Genomic DNA, 14,180 nt, shown 5'->3' on the forward strand with positions numbered 1-14,180 from the left:
AGAAAAAGGAAAAGAGAGTAGCAAAACCTGACTGCAGCTCGAAAACTGTGGTTACTTTCCCTGCCATCGTGCTGCCACACAAAATAATCACAGCTGTTGTTTTCTACTTCCTCTTAGTTGCAAGGAACTTTGTCTTAGAAAGGTTTCACATGGGAGTCAAGGGCAGAATTTCTTTACCACTCAAGAAGGTTTTTTTTGTTTTGTTTTTTGTTTTTGAGTTGGGGTCTCACTGTGTTGCCCAAGCTGGAGTGTAGTGGCAGCTTTAGCCTCCTGGGCCCAGGCGATCCTTCCACTTCAGCCTCCTAAGTAACTGGAATTACAGGTGCATGCCACCACACCTGATAATTTTTTGATTTGTTGAGGAGATGAAGTCTCACTATATTGCCCTGCCTGGTCTCGAATTCTTGGGCTCCAGCAATCCTCCTGCCTTGGCCTCCCAGAGTGCCGGGATTACAGGCATGAGCCACCACACCCAAATGAGAGGGTTTTTTATCTGCACTACCTAATCTTCAGATTTCCCTTCTCAGTCTCTCTCTACTTTTGAAACAAGTGAACAGTCAAGGGAACCTTGAATTTGCTATTTATATTACTTCCTGAGTGTTTTTTCCAAGAGTGGATGGATGAAGAGTGTGTGTTTGTAAGGAAATTGAACTGGCGATTGACATGAGGTTAAGGGACAGTGAGAAATCATGAAATCTAATTTGTGAGGATGAGGCCCTTATCTGTTTGGAACCAAGCATTTAGAGACTTTTGTACCAAAAGCAGAAAGAGTGAACGGCCTTTCCCTTCCGTGTCCTCAGAAGAAGCACAGCGTGTTGATGTCAGTGATTGCAGGGGAGGCCGTGGCATCCATCAGGACCCTGGACGACAAGCAGGTGCTGCAGCAGTGCATGGCTACACTCCGGGAGCTGTTCAAGGAGCAGGTCAGAGAATCCCTCTTGGAAAGGAGAAAGACATGCTTGCTGTGCACATCACATGTGCTTCAGGGTGGGTGTGGAACCCAGAGCAGCTGGCGTTACTGAGAAGGAAGGGAATCTGGGCTGTGGCCACGTCATTCTTCCTTCCAGTACCCCACTTTCCACTCAAGTACCTGGATTAGTCTGGGAGGGCTGCCATAACGAAATACCACAGACTCAGGGGCTTAGACAACAGAAATGTGTCTTCTTCACAGTGCTGGAGGCTGAAGTCCTAGGTCAAGGTGTCGTCAGGGTTGTTTTGTCTCTCCTTGGCTTTCGATGGCTGTTTTCTCCCTATGTCCTCATGTGGTCTTCCCTCTGTGTTTGTGTCCTCATCTCCCCTTCTAAGGGAGATTGAATTAGGGCCCACCCTATTGACCTCATTTCACATGATTACCAGCTAAAGACCCTGTCTCCAAATACAGTCATATTCTGGGGTACTGGGCGCTAAGAGAAGGTAGCATATGAATATATGAATTTGGGGAGGACACAGCGAAGCCCATAACAGGGCTCAGTACCTCCTCTTTACACAATTGTCTTCCTTCCTTTTTTCCCCTTACGTTGTGCACACTCCCCTTTTTTCCCCTAAGGATATAAAGGCTCAGCATTTTCTATAGCTTTGACTACAACCTTCCTTTTAAGAGGGACATTGGGTAGAGTTTTTTTTTTAAGTCAGGGTCTCACTCTGTCACCCAGGCTGGAGTACACTGGCACCATTATAGTTCACTGCAGCCTCGACCTCCTGCATGAGCTCAGGCGATCCTTCTATCTAAGGTGATCCTTCTGCCTCAGCCTCCTGTGTAGTTGGGACTACAGGCATATGCCACCATGTTTAGTTAATTTTTTGATTTTGTTTGTTTGTAGAGATAAGGTGTCGCTATGTTGCCCAGGCTGGTCTAAAACTCCTGGGCTCAAGCAGTTCTCCCACCTTAGCCTCCCAAAGTGCTGGGATTACAAGTGTGAGCTGCCACACTAGTTGAGAATTTTCTTATATTCCACAAATGCACATAGTCTCTTTTCTCCAAGGAGCTCAGGGTACTTTGCTAAATCTCGCCATCTCTGGAGATTTGCAAATGGCCATAGTTTATGTCCTTTTCAAATAAAGAAGCAGAAATAGGAGTCACATGACTCAAAAAGTTACATAAATTAGAGAGAGGAGGGCATCAAGTATGCTGCCAATTTCATATGAATCTAATAATGTGATTATATCACACAGTAGTCCCTACTTGGGGGTTTTTGTTCAAAAGCTTGTTTTTAAGTTAGTTGTTTGAAACTTAGCAGACAGATTCCATAGGAATACTTCTCATGGTGATGCTTGTCAGAGGCAACTGACAAAATTACAGTGGTTCTCCATTATTCATGGTTTTGTTTTCTATGGTTTTAGTTATCTGTGGTCAACCGTGGCCCAAAAATATTCAGTGGAAAATTTCAGAAATAAGTAATTCATAAGTTTTAAATCCTTTACCATTCTGAATAGTGTGATGAAATCTCGGGCGGTCCTGCTCTGTCCTGCTGAGATATGGCTCATCTTTTGTTTCCACACCATGGACTCTGCCCACTCAGTGGTCAGTTGGCAGCCTTCTGGGTTATCAGATCCACATTCACATATCTTTTATGACAGTATAACTGTTCTGTTTTATTAGTTATTGTTAATCTCTAACTGTGCCTAGTTTGTAATCAAACTTTATTATAGGTATGTATGCATGTACATATAGGAGGTAAAGTGTACACAGATGGGATTTGGCACTGTCTGTGGTTTCAGGCATCACCTGGGGGTCTTGGATTGTATCTCCCACAGATAAGGGAGATAAGACTGTAAATTAAAGTTAGTGAATGTAGCCAGGCTCGGTGGCTCAGCCTGTAATCCCGCGCCTTTGGGAGGCTGAGGTGAGTGGATTGCCTGAGCCCGCCTGGGCAACTTGGCGAGCCATCTCTACAATAAATCAAAAAATTAGCCGGTCGTGGTAGCGCGTGCCTGTAATTCCAGCTACTCGGAAGGCTGAGGCGGAAGGATCGCTGGAGCCCAGCAGGCGAGGCTGCGGTGGCCGGGAGTGGCCACTGCACTCCAGTCTGGGTGACGGAGTGAGACTCCAACTCAAAAAAAAAAAAAAGTTAGTGAATGTGAAACACATCGGAGAAGCCCAATGAGAATTCCAACTTGTGATCTTAAGACCCCATCCTTTCCTTTTCTACTCTGGACCAGAGATTCCTTTCCAGGTCCCTCCAGCACATGTCAGGCAATGGAAAAGGGCAGGCCTGAGCACTAGCTGTTGGTGATGGCCCCTGGTAGGTGAGGAGCATGTGTCCCTGGCAGAACAAGAAAGTACAGAAGTAAGATAATTGTGTGTGGGTGGGACAGGAGATACAGATACAGCACTGAGCAGTTTCCAGGGGGTGTGAGGAACAGCTGAGAACTGCTGTTTTGGAACGCAACCAGAATATATGCAGGTCCTAAAAGGAGGGAGAAATGTATACTTGTAATTTGGGTTGCATCAGGTCTAAGTCCCTTTTTGATCCTATTTTGTAATTTCCATTGGACATAGGAGGTCCCCGATCCCACAAAGTATTTTGTCACTCGGTGGAGTGCAGAACCTTGGATCCAGATGGCATACAGTTTTGTGAAGACAGGTGGAAGTGGAGAGGCCTATGACATCATTGCTGAAGAAATACAGGGAACCATCTTTTTCGCTGGGGAGGTATGTATCTTGATTCCAAATCCAATTACTTGTATTTTGATTTCTTCTAATTAAAGTGTTCTCTGCCCAGAGTTTGAGAAATCATATGCTGTCAAAAGTCTTATGACCACAAACAACAGCTTTCTCAGCATCCTCCTTATACTCCCAGTGGCAGCCACTTTCCACTCTTCAAGCTATTTCTTCTGAACTTTACTTTCTGTTTTAAAACAATGTTTAGGCTGGCACTCACCCTTATAATCCCAGCACTTTGGAAGGTCTAGGTGGGAGGATCATTTGAGCCCAGGGGTTCAAGGCCAGCCTTAGCAGCATAGTAAGATACTGTCTTTACAAAAAAGAAAAAAATTAGCTAAGCGTGGTGGTGTGTGTCTGTAGTCACAGGAGGCTGAGGTGGAAGGATCACCTGAGCCCTGGAGTTTGAGGCTGCAGCGAGCCGTGATCATGCCACTGTACTCCAGCCTCGGCAACACAGTGAGACCGCCTTAAAAACACAAAGTGTTTATATTCATCTTCTGATTTCATGTTAGACAGACATGATCTGCTGCCTTCTCGTCAGGTTTATTAAGCCTGTTTAGTCTTTTTGTGCCATTCACTCAACGATTTTATATTCTATGAGTTTATATTCTATGACTATGTAAATGTTGTTTATTGCTGAACTGAGGTGTCTGTGAATAACTTTCTTACACGTCTTTGTATTTTCTTAGCAGTCATAATGGTTCCTTTCATCTTTGATCATTAACGTAATTCTGTTGGTACCTCCCCTCAAGTCTCCTCTACCCTTGACTCATTTCTGGTTCACATGGAATCTCTCTGAGCTGGTCTGTCAGTTCCAGCCTTTGAACTCCCCCTTCCTGAATCCTCTTCCCTTTGCTTCAGTCCACCCTAGTTATCGCTGAGATTACTGCAGAGCGTCTTCCTGGGTCTTTTTCTTACCGCTCTTGAGTCTTTATTCCAAGATCCCATTTTTTATTTACTTTTGCTGAGAAGTATTTTAATATTCTGATTTCTGATCATTTCCGTGTCTTTTTGTTTCATTCCTTGTGATCTGGAAACTTACGTTGTTCTATCCAGTAATTTTCTTCATTTTCTTATTTATCAGATCAAATAAAGAGTTTTATCTCTTTATTCCTAGAGTTTCTGTTCCACGTCTTAGAACTCTTGCATTGACCTCCTTATGTTATTCATCTCTTATTTTACTTTTGGGGAGATTTAAAAAATACTCCATCAAACTGACTTTTAAAATTTTGGCTCTTTTACTCTATGAGCACTTTCTTATTTGCAGAATGTTCCTTTTTGGTAGCATTCTCTTCTTCATAACCTGTTTCTTAAACTCAGGTGATAACAGCTTTTGGGATTTTGTTTTTTGCTTCCTCCTTGTCTAGTTTTCCTGATTTCCTATTTTGTGCTTTAGTCTTTGCCTGCTCCATGTCCAAATCCCCAAACCTTGACTGTTGGCTCAGATCTGAGCAAGGCTTTTTTAAAAAGTCATGTGAAAGCTCCAGAAAGCTTGTTAACTGGTGGTTGGATCCCAACATACCACTCTATCTGGGACAGTTTCTGTATGGTGGTCTCAGCTCCTGGCATCGTGGGTACTAGAAGCCTCATTGCTAGTTATGAAGACTGTACTTAATTCCTATTTTGTTTGATGCCTGACTCTGCTCTCTAAATCAAAGCTGTGAAGAGTTGCAGCAAGTTGAATGGGAAATCTGGTGAGGGGTGAAGTTATTCTCATCTTTAAACCAATCCTGTTCCACCCCATGCCAACCACTGACTCCTGCTCCTGAGATTTTGTAAGGATTCTTTGAGGTAGATTGATTTGTTGTTACTGGAACCTCTGCTCTGTACTCCAAACTTAAAATGAATCATTACCAGCTGTGTTCATACTTTGTATAATATAGTTTGGGATTACGTATGTCTTGTGATTTCATCTAAAATAAAGTGGTTTTGTTTATGAATGACATCTTAAAACCAGACGTCTTTGCTTACTCTATGGAAAGGGAATAATAAACTTTGCTTCCTTCTCCTTTGCAATTCTTTGCATTATTCCTGTGGCACTGGCCCACCTTGCCTCAGTTTACCCTTTCAGAGAGCCAGCTTTGTAGGAGGGGAAGTTCCAAAAGATGCCTGTTCAGGCTTATGTGCCTCAGGGTCATGAGCATGATTTAAACCTTACTTTCCTTTGTTGCTGTGATCCAGTTACCACCTCACCTTCTCAAAATCCCTTTCTCTGAGGCTTCCCTCACTGCCATTTTCTCCCTGACTGGTAACTGCATTCCTCCTGTGACCTGGTCACTTCCCACTCAAGTCTTTGGCACCTGGATGTCTTCCCTTCTACCCCCAGCTATCAACTTAGGTGACTTCAGCTTCATATGGAACGTGACATCACCTCGGTTTCTCATCCTGTTTCTACAGCCTGTTCAGCTCCACTTCAGCTACCCGCCACAACCATGTCCCAAACCTTGTCATTATTACTGGTCACTAATTTAGGCCTTCTCCTTTCCTATCCTCTGGATGTGTTATTTATCCTCACTATAGCCATTCTTTGAAAATAAGGTTCTCCTATTGAGCCTTTCTACTTCCTCCCAACAGCCCTTACATTTTGTCTTTTTCTTATTGAACTTCAGGTCCCTGGTCGATTCCTTGAGTAACTTGTCTACCCTTTTTCCCACCCATCTATCAAAATTCCATCTGTGGATGAATTGCCAACCATCTTTTGTAACTGTTTCACTTGTCTATGACTGTACCAACTAGATTACTGTCTGAGGGGAAGGACTATGTCTTATTCATTGTTCCTAACTCCAGTACTTGGCACATTAGAGTATTTTAATGAATGCCACCTAGTGCTTGGCAGGAGTGCTTGAATGAATGAATTTAGCAAACCGTGGCAAGATAACCAGAAAAGTTCAAGTGTTATGATAGGTGAGTAATGTTAATATGAGCACACAGGAATGGTACTAATCTTTATCTCAGGAGAACTAGAAAAGTCTAAGCTTGCATTACCTTTTGATATTGACAATTATTTGTGCACAATTTCAAATTTTTTACAGGCAACAAACAGACATTTTCCACAGACTGTTACAGGAGCATATTTGAGTGGTGTTCGAGAAGCAAGCAAGATTGCAGCATTTTAACTGCAATTGGTCTGGACCCAGCTTTCTTCTATATTCCAGATGGGAAAGTTTGAAACACATGTTAAACCTCAGTCTTATAAGGGAGGGGGTGAACCTCTCTGCGCAGCAAATCGAGATGTTTATAAGGTGATATAACGCAAACCCATTTTACCACTGACTCCCTGAATCTTTATAAGCACTTACATTTAATTGCATTTTCCACAGGTCCAATTAGTGCTAAAAGTCTGGATTTCAGAATAAGGCAGACAGACTATAACCTTAAATTGAGCCCTTGGATAAGACTGCTCCATTGTTAGAGGTTACCTTCAGATTTGACATTTTGTTTGGCTGATCAATTTTCACACACTGGGAAACCAAGTCAATCAAGCAGGAATCATTAAACCAGATAAAGCCATGTTTTTCTTCTGTGACAATTTATCAGTATCTTTACCAATGAGCCTTAATATTTTTATATAGCTCCAGTATTGAACTTTTACTTAAAATTTAGATAGAACTTTCTTTTTTGATATATTACTCTCTCCAGTTGATGGTAAAATGAAGCTTCTAGATATTTTATATTGTACATATTTCTCCTCATTGGATGTTTAAAAGAAATTTAAATCCAGGTATCTTTTGTGATAAAATATTTTAGATTTGTGCATTCATTGGCAAAACAGGTAAATTCTCAGTCCCTTGCACGAAACAGACATTGTATCATTGAGAATAGGGCCCAGATAGTGTGGTCTTCATACTGGAGACAGAGGTATAGCTTTTCCTTAAAGACAAATTTGGGTGAGTAGCACACTTTAAATATATTTAACTTTGGCCATCACTAGCAAAAAGATCGTCAGAATAATTTAATAAAAGTCCCTCCCCACTTCTTTTTAAAACAACTGACTCAATCTCTAGAAATATTTTTTGCATAATTATGCTTTTAAAGTATTCCATAGGCAGGTCCACCAGGGAACTACAGAAAAATGTGAGCTATCCTGGTAAATATTACACATTCTAAAAGCCATATTTTAAAAACCTATTAAGAACATGGCAAGTAGTTTTTACCTTTTTTCCTTTCTTCATCCATGGCAGATGGTTTAATATGTTGTTTTAAAATAGACATTAGTTTCACAGCCTTCAGGGTGCCTATCTTGCCAAGAAACTTAAGTTTACAGGTTAGAAATATGTTTGTTTTAAAAAGTCTGAACAGTTCTTTCAAATGTAATGGTTTGCTTAAAAGGGTATTTTTAAAATTTAAAGCTGATAAAGAATAAATCTTATGCAGTGTGCAGTGAATGTGCAGTGAACCTTGAAATTTAGATACCCTCTCCCCATCAGAGTATAATACAAACAAAAGAAAGCCGACAACACAGGGAGACATTGATATTTAGATTATTTGTTGAGACTCATTGGTACTGATTGGGAAGTATTCTGCTTTAAAGTATTATGTATTAAAATGTTTAAATAGCATGTGCTTTTAGGTGATGAATGCAACATATGTTGTTTGAAATGGTTCACAGTAAATTATTTCTTTAGTTTCTGGGCACTTAAAACTGCTACAAGTAGGGGGAAACCTACTTAAAGTATGTGGTCAATGTGTATTTTAAGAAGTTTCCTATCAAGTGACATACTTCATTTGACTTTTTGTTCTTTAAGGAACTGTGGTACTTTGTTTCTTTGAATATGTTCTTCAATGTTGTGTGAAGATTTTGTAATTAAGTAGCAGTAAATACACAAATTTACAATGTTTTAACTATAGCTGGTTGTATAAAACTACTTAATAAAAAACTGACTTTCAAATGCACTTTGTGTACTGTAGTGATGAAAAAACAATTACTAAATGGGTACATCGTTACCAAGAACTTCCACACACAACTCTATCTCATTGCCAAACCCTCTTTATGCTTTTTAGATCAGCAGCTTTATTACTTATCTTCTTTAGTAAATGGTCATAAAATAATTAGCCTTGATTAATTGGTAATTTTGTGAAATCACTTAAAAAATGGACAGTTGTCACTAAAGAGGACTCCAAATTGTATAGGATGAGTAGCTGACTCCATTTAAAATCCTTGTTCTAATACCCTCGTCACAGGGTAAGAAATGCTACATAAACCTGTATTAAGTCAGCAAATCCAGGAGACGTAAAACACCAGAGATTTAGATTTATTATTTTTATTGACAAGGTTTATAAGAACAAATTAAATATTTAAAGTCAAAGGCCAATTTTAGATCTCATTTAGTTGCTTATTTCATTCATTTGCATTAAGTAAACCTTTCCCTAATGTCTTAACTTTATCAAGAAACAAGTCAAACCTGTAAAAATACCTGTTAACTAGCATTCAACATGTATCATTTTTATATATTTCTGTTCTATGATGCAAAGATTTTCCAACACTTAATTTGGTACATCAGATATCTGTCATAAGCAGCATGTTTTATTTTAAACTTCAGATAGATTATTTAATAAACTGATTAAGACAGTCAATTTCAAAGACAAAATTAGGGTCTTATTCAGGAGTGGTTCACATATTGATCACCTACAATCCCGATTACCCAAAATTTAAAAGCCAAAATCCTGATTCCAGAAATACATTAATGTTAAAAATAAGTATATTATCATTTTTGAGAAATACTTTGTCAGAGGTATTTACTAGTTCTTGCACATTATCTTGTCATTACACCTGGTACTTTTATGAAGGTATACAATTATGAAGGTGGCCAGGTTTTCTGTAAATATCAGCATTTTATTTTATACAGGCAGAAGCAGTTAATTAAAATCACTCCATTTACTGTAAGCCAAATGTGCTTGTACTTAATCCCCCCTTGAAGTTTTTGAAGCTCTAATGTGTTGGTTTGGGTCTGTACTTAATATAAAACGTACCTACAGACACTTCTGCAGAGTTACTAAAACTACATATTGATGACACTTCGGAGGCAAAGCAGGACTGTTCTTTCAGTGTTTCCATCACTGAGTATGTGACTTTCCCTGCTCTGTCATACTGTCTGGCTGAACACTGACATTTCATTGTTTACAACTGTAAAGATATCTACCTATGTGAGTTTAAAAATTGATCTGCACAAAAGAAATAAAAAAACTTTATATACAACAAATTGGTTTTTAAAAATACAAAAATAACATCTGTCACTTCTGTCATGCTGACAATCTGACATATATACACATGCAGGAGAAAAGTTCCGATTTAGTCATCTGGACAACTATAGCTTGTATATTTGTAATATGATGAACACACTGCCACTGAGTTCTCACACTGACAGAAGAGACGTGTATTCAAAATATCTCATATACTAAATACTGCAATGTCTCTGTGTGTATAAATGCCGGGTATAATAGTCTTGTACTACTTGATTAAAAGTATTCTTAAGCAGCTAATATTAAGTGCACTAAAAACCACAAGAGTTCAAGAATCTATGACAAAGAAATCCAAAATTTACAAAATACAACTATAAAAGCAAGGAACAATTACTGCCATGCAAGATTTAAAACTAAAACTGCATAGAAATGCAAACAGCAAACTCAAATTTACATAACACTTGATAAAAAGGTCAGCAATAAGTTCTAACGATGCTTAATAAGGACTTAGAAAAGGAAATACATTCTCTTTGCTGGTATAATGATATCAATCAGATCTTCAAATCTATGGGAACAAGTCATCTGTCTCTGTCCTCCATCTCAAGAAATTAGCTGTAATGAAAGAAACATTTTACCATACTTAGCATAGTAAGTATATGTAAACCATAAACCTTATTCCATTTTTTCCACATGAATTTCACTATTTTGATCTTGGAAAATCAGATGCGATCAATATAAAACTGCAGCTACCTGCTGATCTTCCCCAGTCTTTGGCTGGTGGACAGGAACTTGCAATGTTGAGATGTCTGGTTATTAATGCACATTGTAAGCCCAATCTTTGAGTTCAGGTCTTGTCACTAAACTTTAATTTTAAGCTTTAAAGTGGAAATGGAAAGAAATATATTTTCTCATCTATTATGAAGAAATTTGATGATTAAATGTGGTATTTGGTGACATGAATATTTTGAAAAATATGTGGTATTTTATATACACAATTACTTTTGTCTTCTTTGTCTAAAATGATCAATTTCAAGACTAAAATATTTACCTCTTTAACAGTTGTTTTAATGAAATCTTTTCTTTCAGTTAAATCATAAGCAGGATAATTTTCATAAACCTATGCACAGTGAGAAGGAAAATGTTAAAAGCAGATATGAAAATCCAGTAATATTATCTCTGGATAAAAACAAGAAGTCTGTGCTAGGAACAAATAGCTGCATATACATTCTAACAGTACTCTAGGTCACCATACAGAATCCTATTGCAAATGAGTAGTAGTAATAATACTGTATACAAAGCAGAAAACTAGCATGCAAACATTCTTTCAGTGCTTTATAGGTTGAGATTATGGGCTCAATTAACATGGGTGAGGAAAACATCTAGACAGATAATAGTTCAGTGGACTAAGTGTATACTGGCAGGTCACCTGCCAAATCTTTTAGAAATATCCTCTTCCTTCTCCAACGCTTATATCACCCAATACTCCATGTTTTAATCCACAACCTGAACTTGGGTGAACTTCAATCTTTACTGCTCAAATCCCTCCCAAAAGTTAAATCACTAAGATTCAAGTGGTTTCAAGAGTCTTCTCCTAAAACTCGTCTAAATTGCCCTCTTTGTCAACTTTCCGACTTTCTCAGTCCCATTATACCCACTGCTTTCAAGTCCCAACTTCATAGCTCACAGTGTGTAAACTTAACAACATGCACCCTGCTGATCTCACTTCTCTTATAATACAGCTCAGGGTCAGCAACTTTTTCCGTCAAGGGCCAGAGGGTAAACAGTTTCAGCTTTGCCAGTCACGGTTTCTGTCACAACTACTCAACTATGCCACTGCGGTGTGAAAGCTGCCAGACAATACTTAAATGAATAGATGTGGCTGTATTACAATACAACTTTATCTGCAAAACCAGGCGATATGGAATGGATATGGCCCACAGACAGCAGTGTGCCAATCCTAAAAAATACAATCTGTTTAAATTACTGTTTGCTTCTTGTTCTTTCCCTGCAAAACCCCAACTCTGAATTGGTCTAACTACCCATTTTTCTATGGTTAACTCAGACTATAGATTGCTGTGAGAAAACAGCTTTAAAAAGATTGGGATCATTTTCAGCTCATGGTATTCAATTTCAAAGACTCCCAGAAACACCTAGTCTCTAGTCAGGCTCTCCTTCCATTCTGTCAATGGCAGCTTCATCTCCTTCCTCAAGTGTCCCACGCTACTGCTCTCAGCCAAGAGGCCATTATGTATTCCTTCAACTTCCTGACATATCTCTTTCCCCTTCAATTTAGCTGCATTCAGTGTCTCCTATTTCCTTTGCCTCCATGGGGACCCATCCCTCAACTCTCCTGTAGCTTCTCAGCTTTTTCTTTCCCAGTACCTGCCCCTTGACATAACACATATTTTCCTCCCAAGGCCCTTAAATTTTTTTTCCAACAAATTACATTCCCCCCATTTAACTACTATTTTCCTTCCAAAGCAAGCTGCTTGAAACAGAAGATTTAATTCATTTTCCTCACTCTTCATTAAATCTCAAATTAAGGGTCCTTTACTTCACTGCCCTTGAAACTGTATGTGATCATCTCCTAACTGCAGACGCCAAAATAAGTCAATTCCTTCTCATCTAACCTCTACATGTTATAAATAATCCCTTTTTTAAATCACAGAAATGTATTGACAAAAATCCTTCAAGTGGACAGAACTAATTTCTCTTCAATTTTCCCTCCCCTCCACTCCTTAAGCCTTCTCTTCCTTCAGAGAAAACCAGTGATCAGTCTTATGTGTAATCTTCCAGACCTTTTAAAACAATGAATTTATACACACGTACACACACACACACAAATGGTAAGTTTTTCTGCATTTACATAAATGGGGTAATAATCTATATGCTTTAAAAATTTAACAATACCTGGAAGGTTTTTTCCATGTTCTTTTTAACTGCTACACAGTATTCCAAAAACATGGATGTAGCACAGTTTAACCATTTCCCTATCGATCGCCATTTAGGTGGTTTCTGATTTTTCAATATTACAGACATGCTGAACATTACTGTAATCATTTTGGTGCAGATGTGACTATGTCTTTAGGATAGAGACCTAGAAATGGAATTGCTAGGTTAAAGGGCATTTGCAATTTAAAAATACTACCTAATTGTCCTCCAAAGAAGCAATTAAAACTTAAAGCATATGAGTGTATCTGGTTCCCAAATTATCCTTGCCATAAATTGAAATGATAGACCTTTATAGGTTTTGGTCAGTCTAATGAGCAAAATATTTCCTTTTAACTTCTATACTTCTAATTAATAGGGAAGGTTGAGTGTGTTTTCTTATGTTTACAGGTATTTTATATTTTTTCTGTGAATTGCCCTTCCATACCCATTGTCCACTTTCTCTTAAGTTAATCACCTTTTCTTAATCTGTGCTGCCCCCTCCTAGAGAGTGCCTCCTCTCTTGTCTTTCTAGCACCACTTCCTCTGGCCTTTCTTCTATTATGCTGACTTTAAAATTTCTTATATTTTGTAGAAATCACTTCTTAACCCTAGTGTTAGTGGTCTTCAGATTTCTGTCCTTTGCTTCACTCACTCTTTATCTTCTTCCTTATCTGGGCTACCTTATCTATACTTTTGGTTTTAAGTCCCAGCAATATCCTAGTCTAGATTTTGCTCCTAAATTATAGGATGATAATGTTCACAATTTTACCCATTTGGATGTTCAAAGCTTCATTTCAAACAGTTTCTTCTTTCTACTCTCTGTCATGATTAATGCTATCCAAGTTCTACCACAACGGCAATCTTTGATCAGGCTCTCTCGATATCTTACTCGATTATGGCAAACCTGTCATTTTGATTATGATATAAAAACTGAGCATTCTGCCTCTCTCATCTATTCTTTCCCAGTCCATTCTTTTACATGTTTCTAAGATAATTCTAATAAGAATATTATCATGTTATGCCCCTGCTGAGTATCTCTCAATAGTCTACCCAGACACCCAATTCCCCATTCGCTTCAGGAAGAAAAGCAAACTCTGTAATAAGGCATATATAGATCTGCAAAACTCCTTCACATTTTCTCTTCTGTGAAAATTTCCCTCTAATCCTAGTCTTGAGACATATTAAACTAATTACGTATCCTTGCAGTTACCATTTTGGAGACTGTGTTGTTCCTAACTGTATGGAACAGCTGATGTTCTATTAAGAACTCTTCCAAGATGCTTTTCCAGATTCCCATATCCCCAAGCAGGCAGTCTGTTCCATGGTGCTGCGTGCGCACCTTCATACTCTCCTCACCCAGCCCTCACTTACATACTCTAATTATTAAAATACTCGTCTCTTATTA

At 38.7% G+C, this 14,180-nt stretch overlaps 2 protein-coding genes across 3 annotated transcripts in view; one reads left to right on the plus strand and one right to left on the minus strand.

Annotated features, from left to right (window-relative positions):
- The window catches only part of KDM1B (lysine demethylase 1B), a 66,178-nt gene extending 58,564 nt beyond the window's left edge, over positions 1-7,614 (plus strand). The window contains exons 20-22 of the mRNA XM_021711596.1: positions 801-923; positions 3,500-3,652; positions 6,697-7,614. Of these exons, the coding sequence (XP_021567271.1) occupies positions 801-923; positions 3,500-3,652; positions 6,697-6,780 (360 nt within the window). The 3' untranslated portion in view covers positions 6,781-7,614. The remainder of the gene's footprint in view (positions 1-800; positions 924-3,499; positions 3,653-6,696) is intronic.
- Positions 7,615-8,909: 1,295 nt separating this feature from the next.
- DEK (DEK proto-oncogene) overlaps positions 8,910-14,180 on the minus strand; it is a 33,883-nt gene continuing 28,612 nt past the window's right edge. Inside the window, exons 9-10 of one of the 2 annotated variants that reach the window (XM_008056549.2) lie at positions 10,893-10,961; positions 8,910-10,456 (exon numbers count right to left, since the gene is read on the minus strand). In XM_008056549.2, the coding sequence (XP_008054740.1) occupies positions 10,445-10,456; positions 10,893-10,961 (81 nt within the window). In that variant the 3' untranslated portion in view covers positions 8,910-10,444. Of the gene's footprint in view, positions 10,457-10,635; positions 10,962-14,180 lie in introns of those variants that run through there. The other variant, XM_021711597.1, reaches the window with a different exon arrangement.

Source organism: Carlito syrichta, unplaced genomic scaffold (assembly GCF_000164805.1).
Source record: "Carlito syrichta isolate Samal-C Ts95f unplaced genomic scaffold, Tarsius_syrichta-2.0.1 Scaffold302395, whole genome shotgun sequence".
Lineage (NCBI taxonomy): Eukaryota > Metazoa > Chordata > Mammalia > Primates > Tarsiidae > Carlito > Carlito syrichta.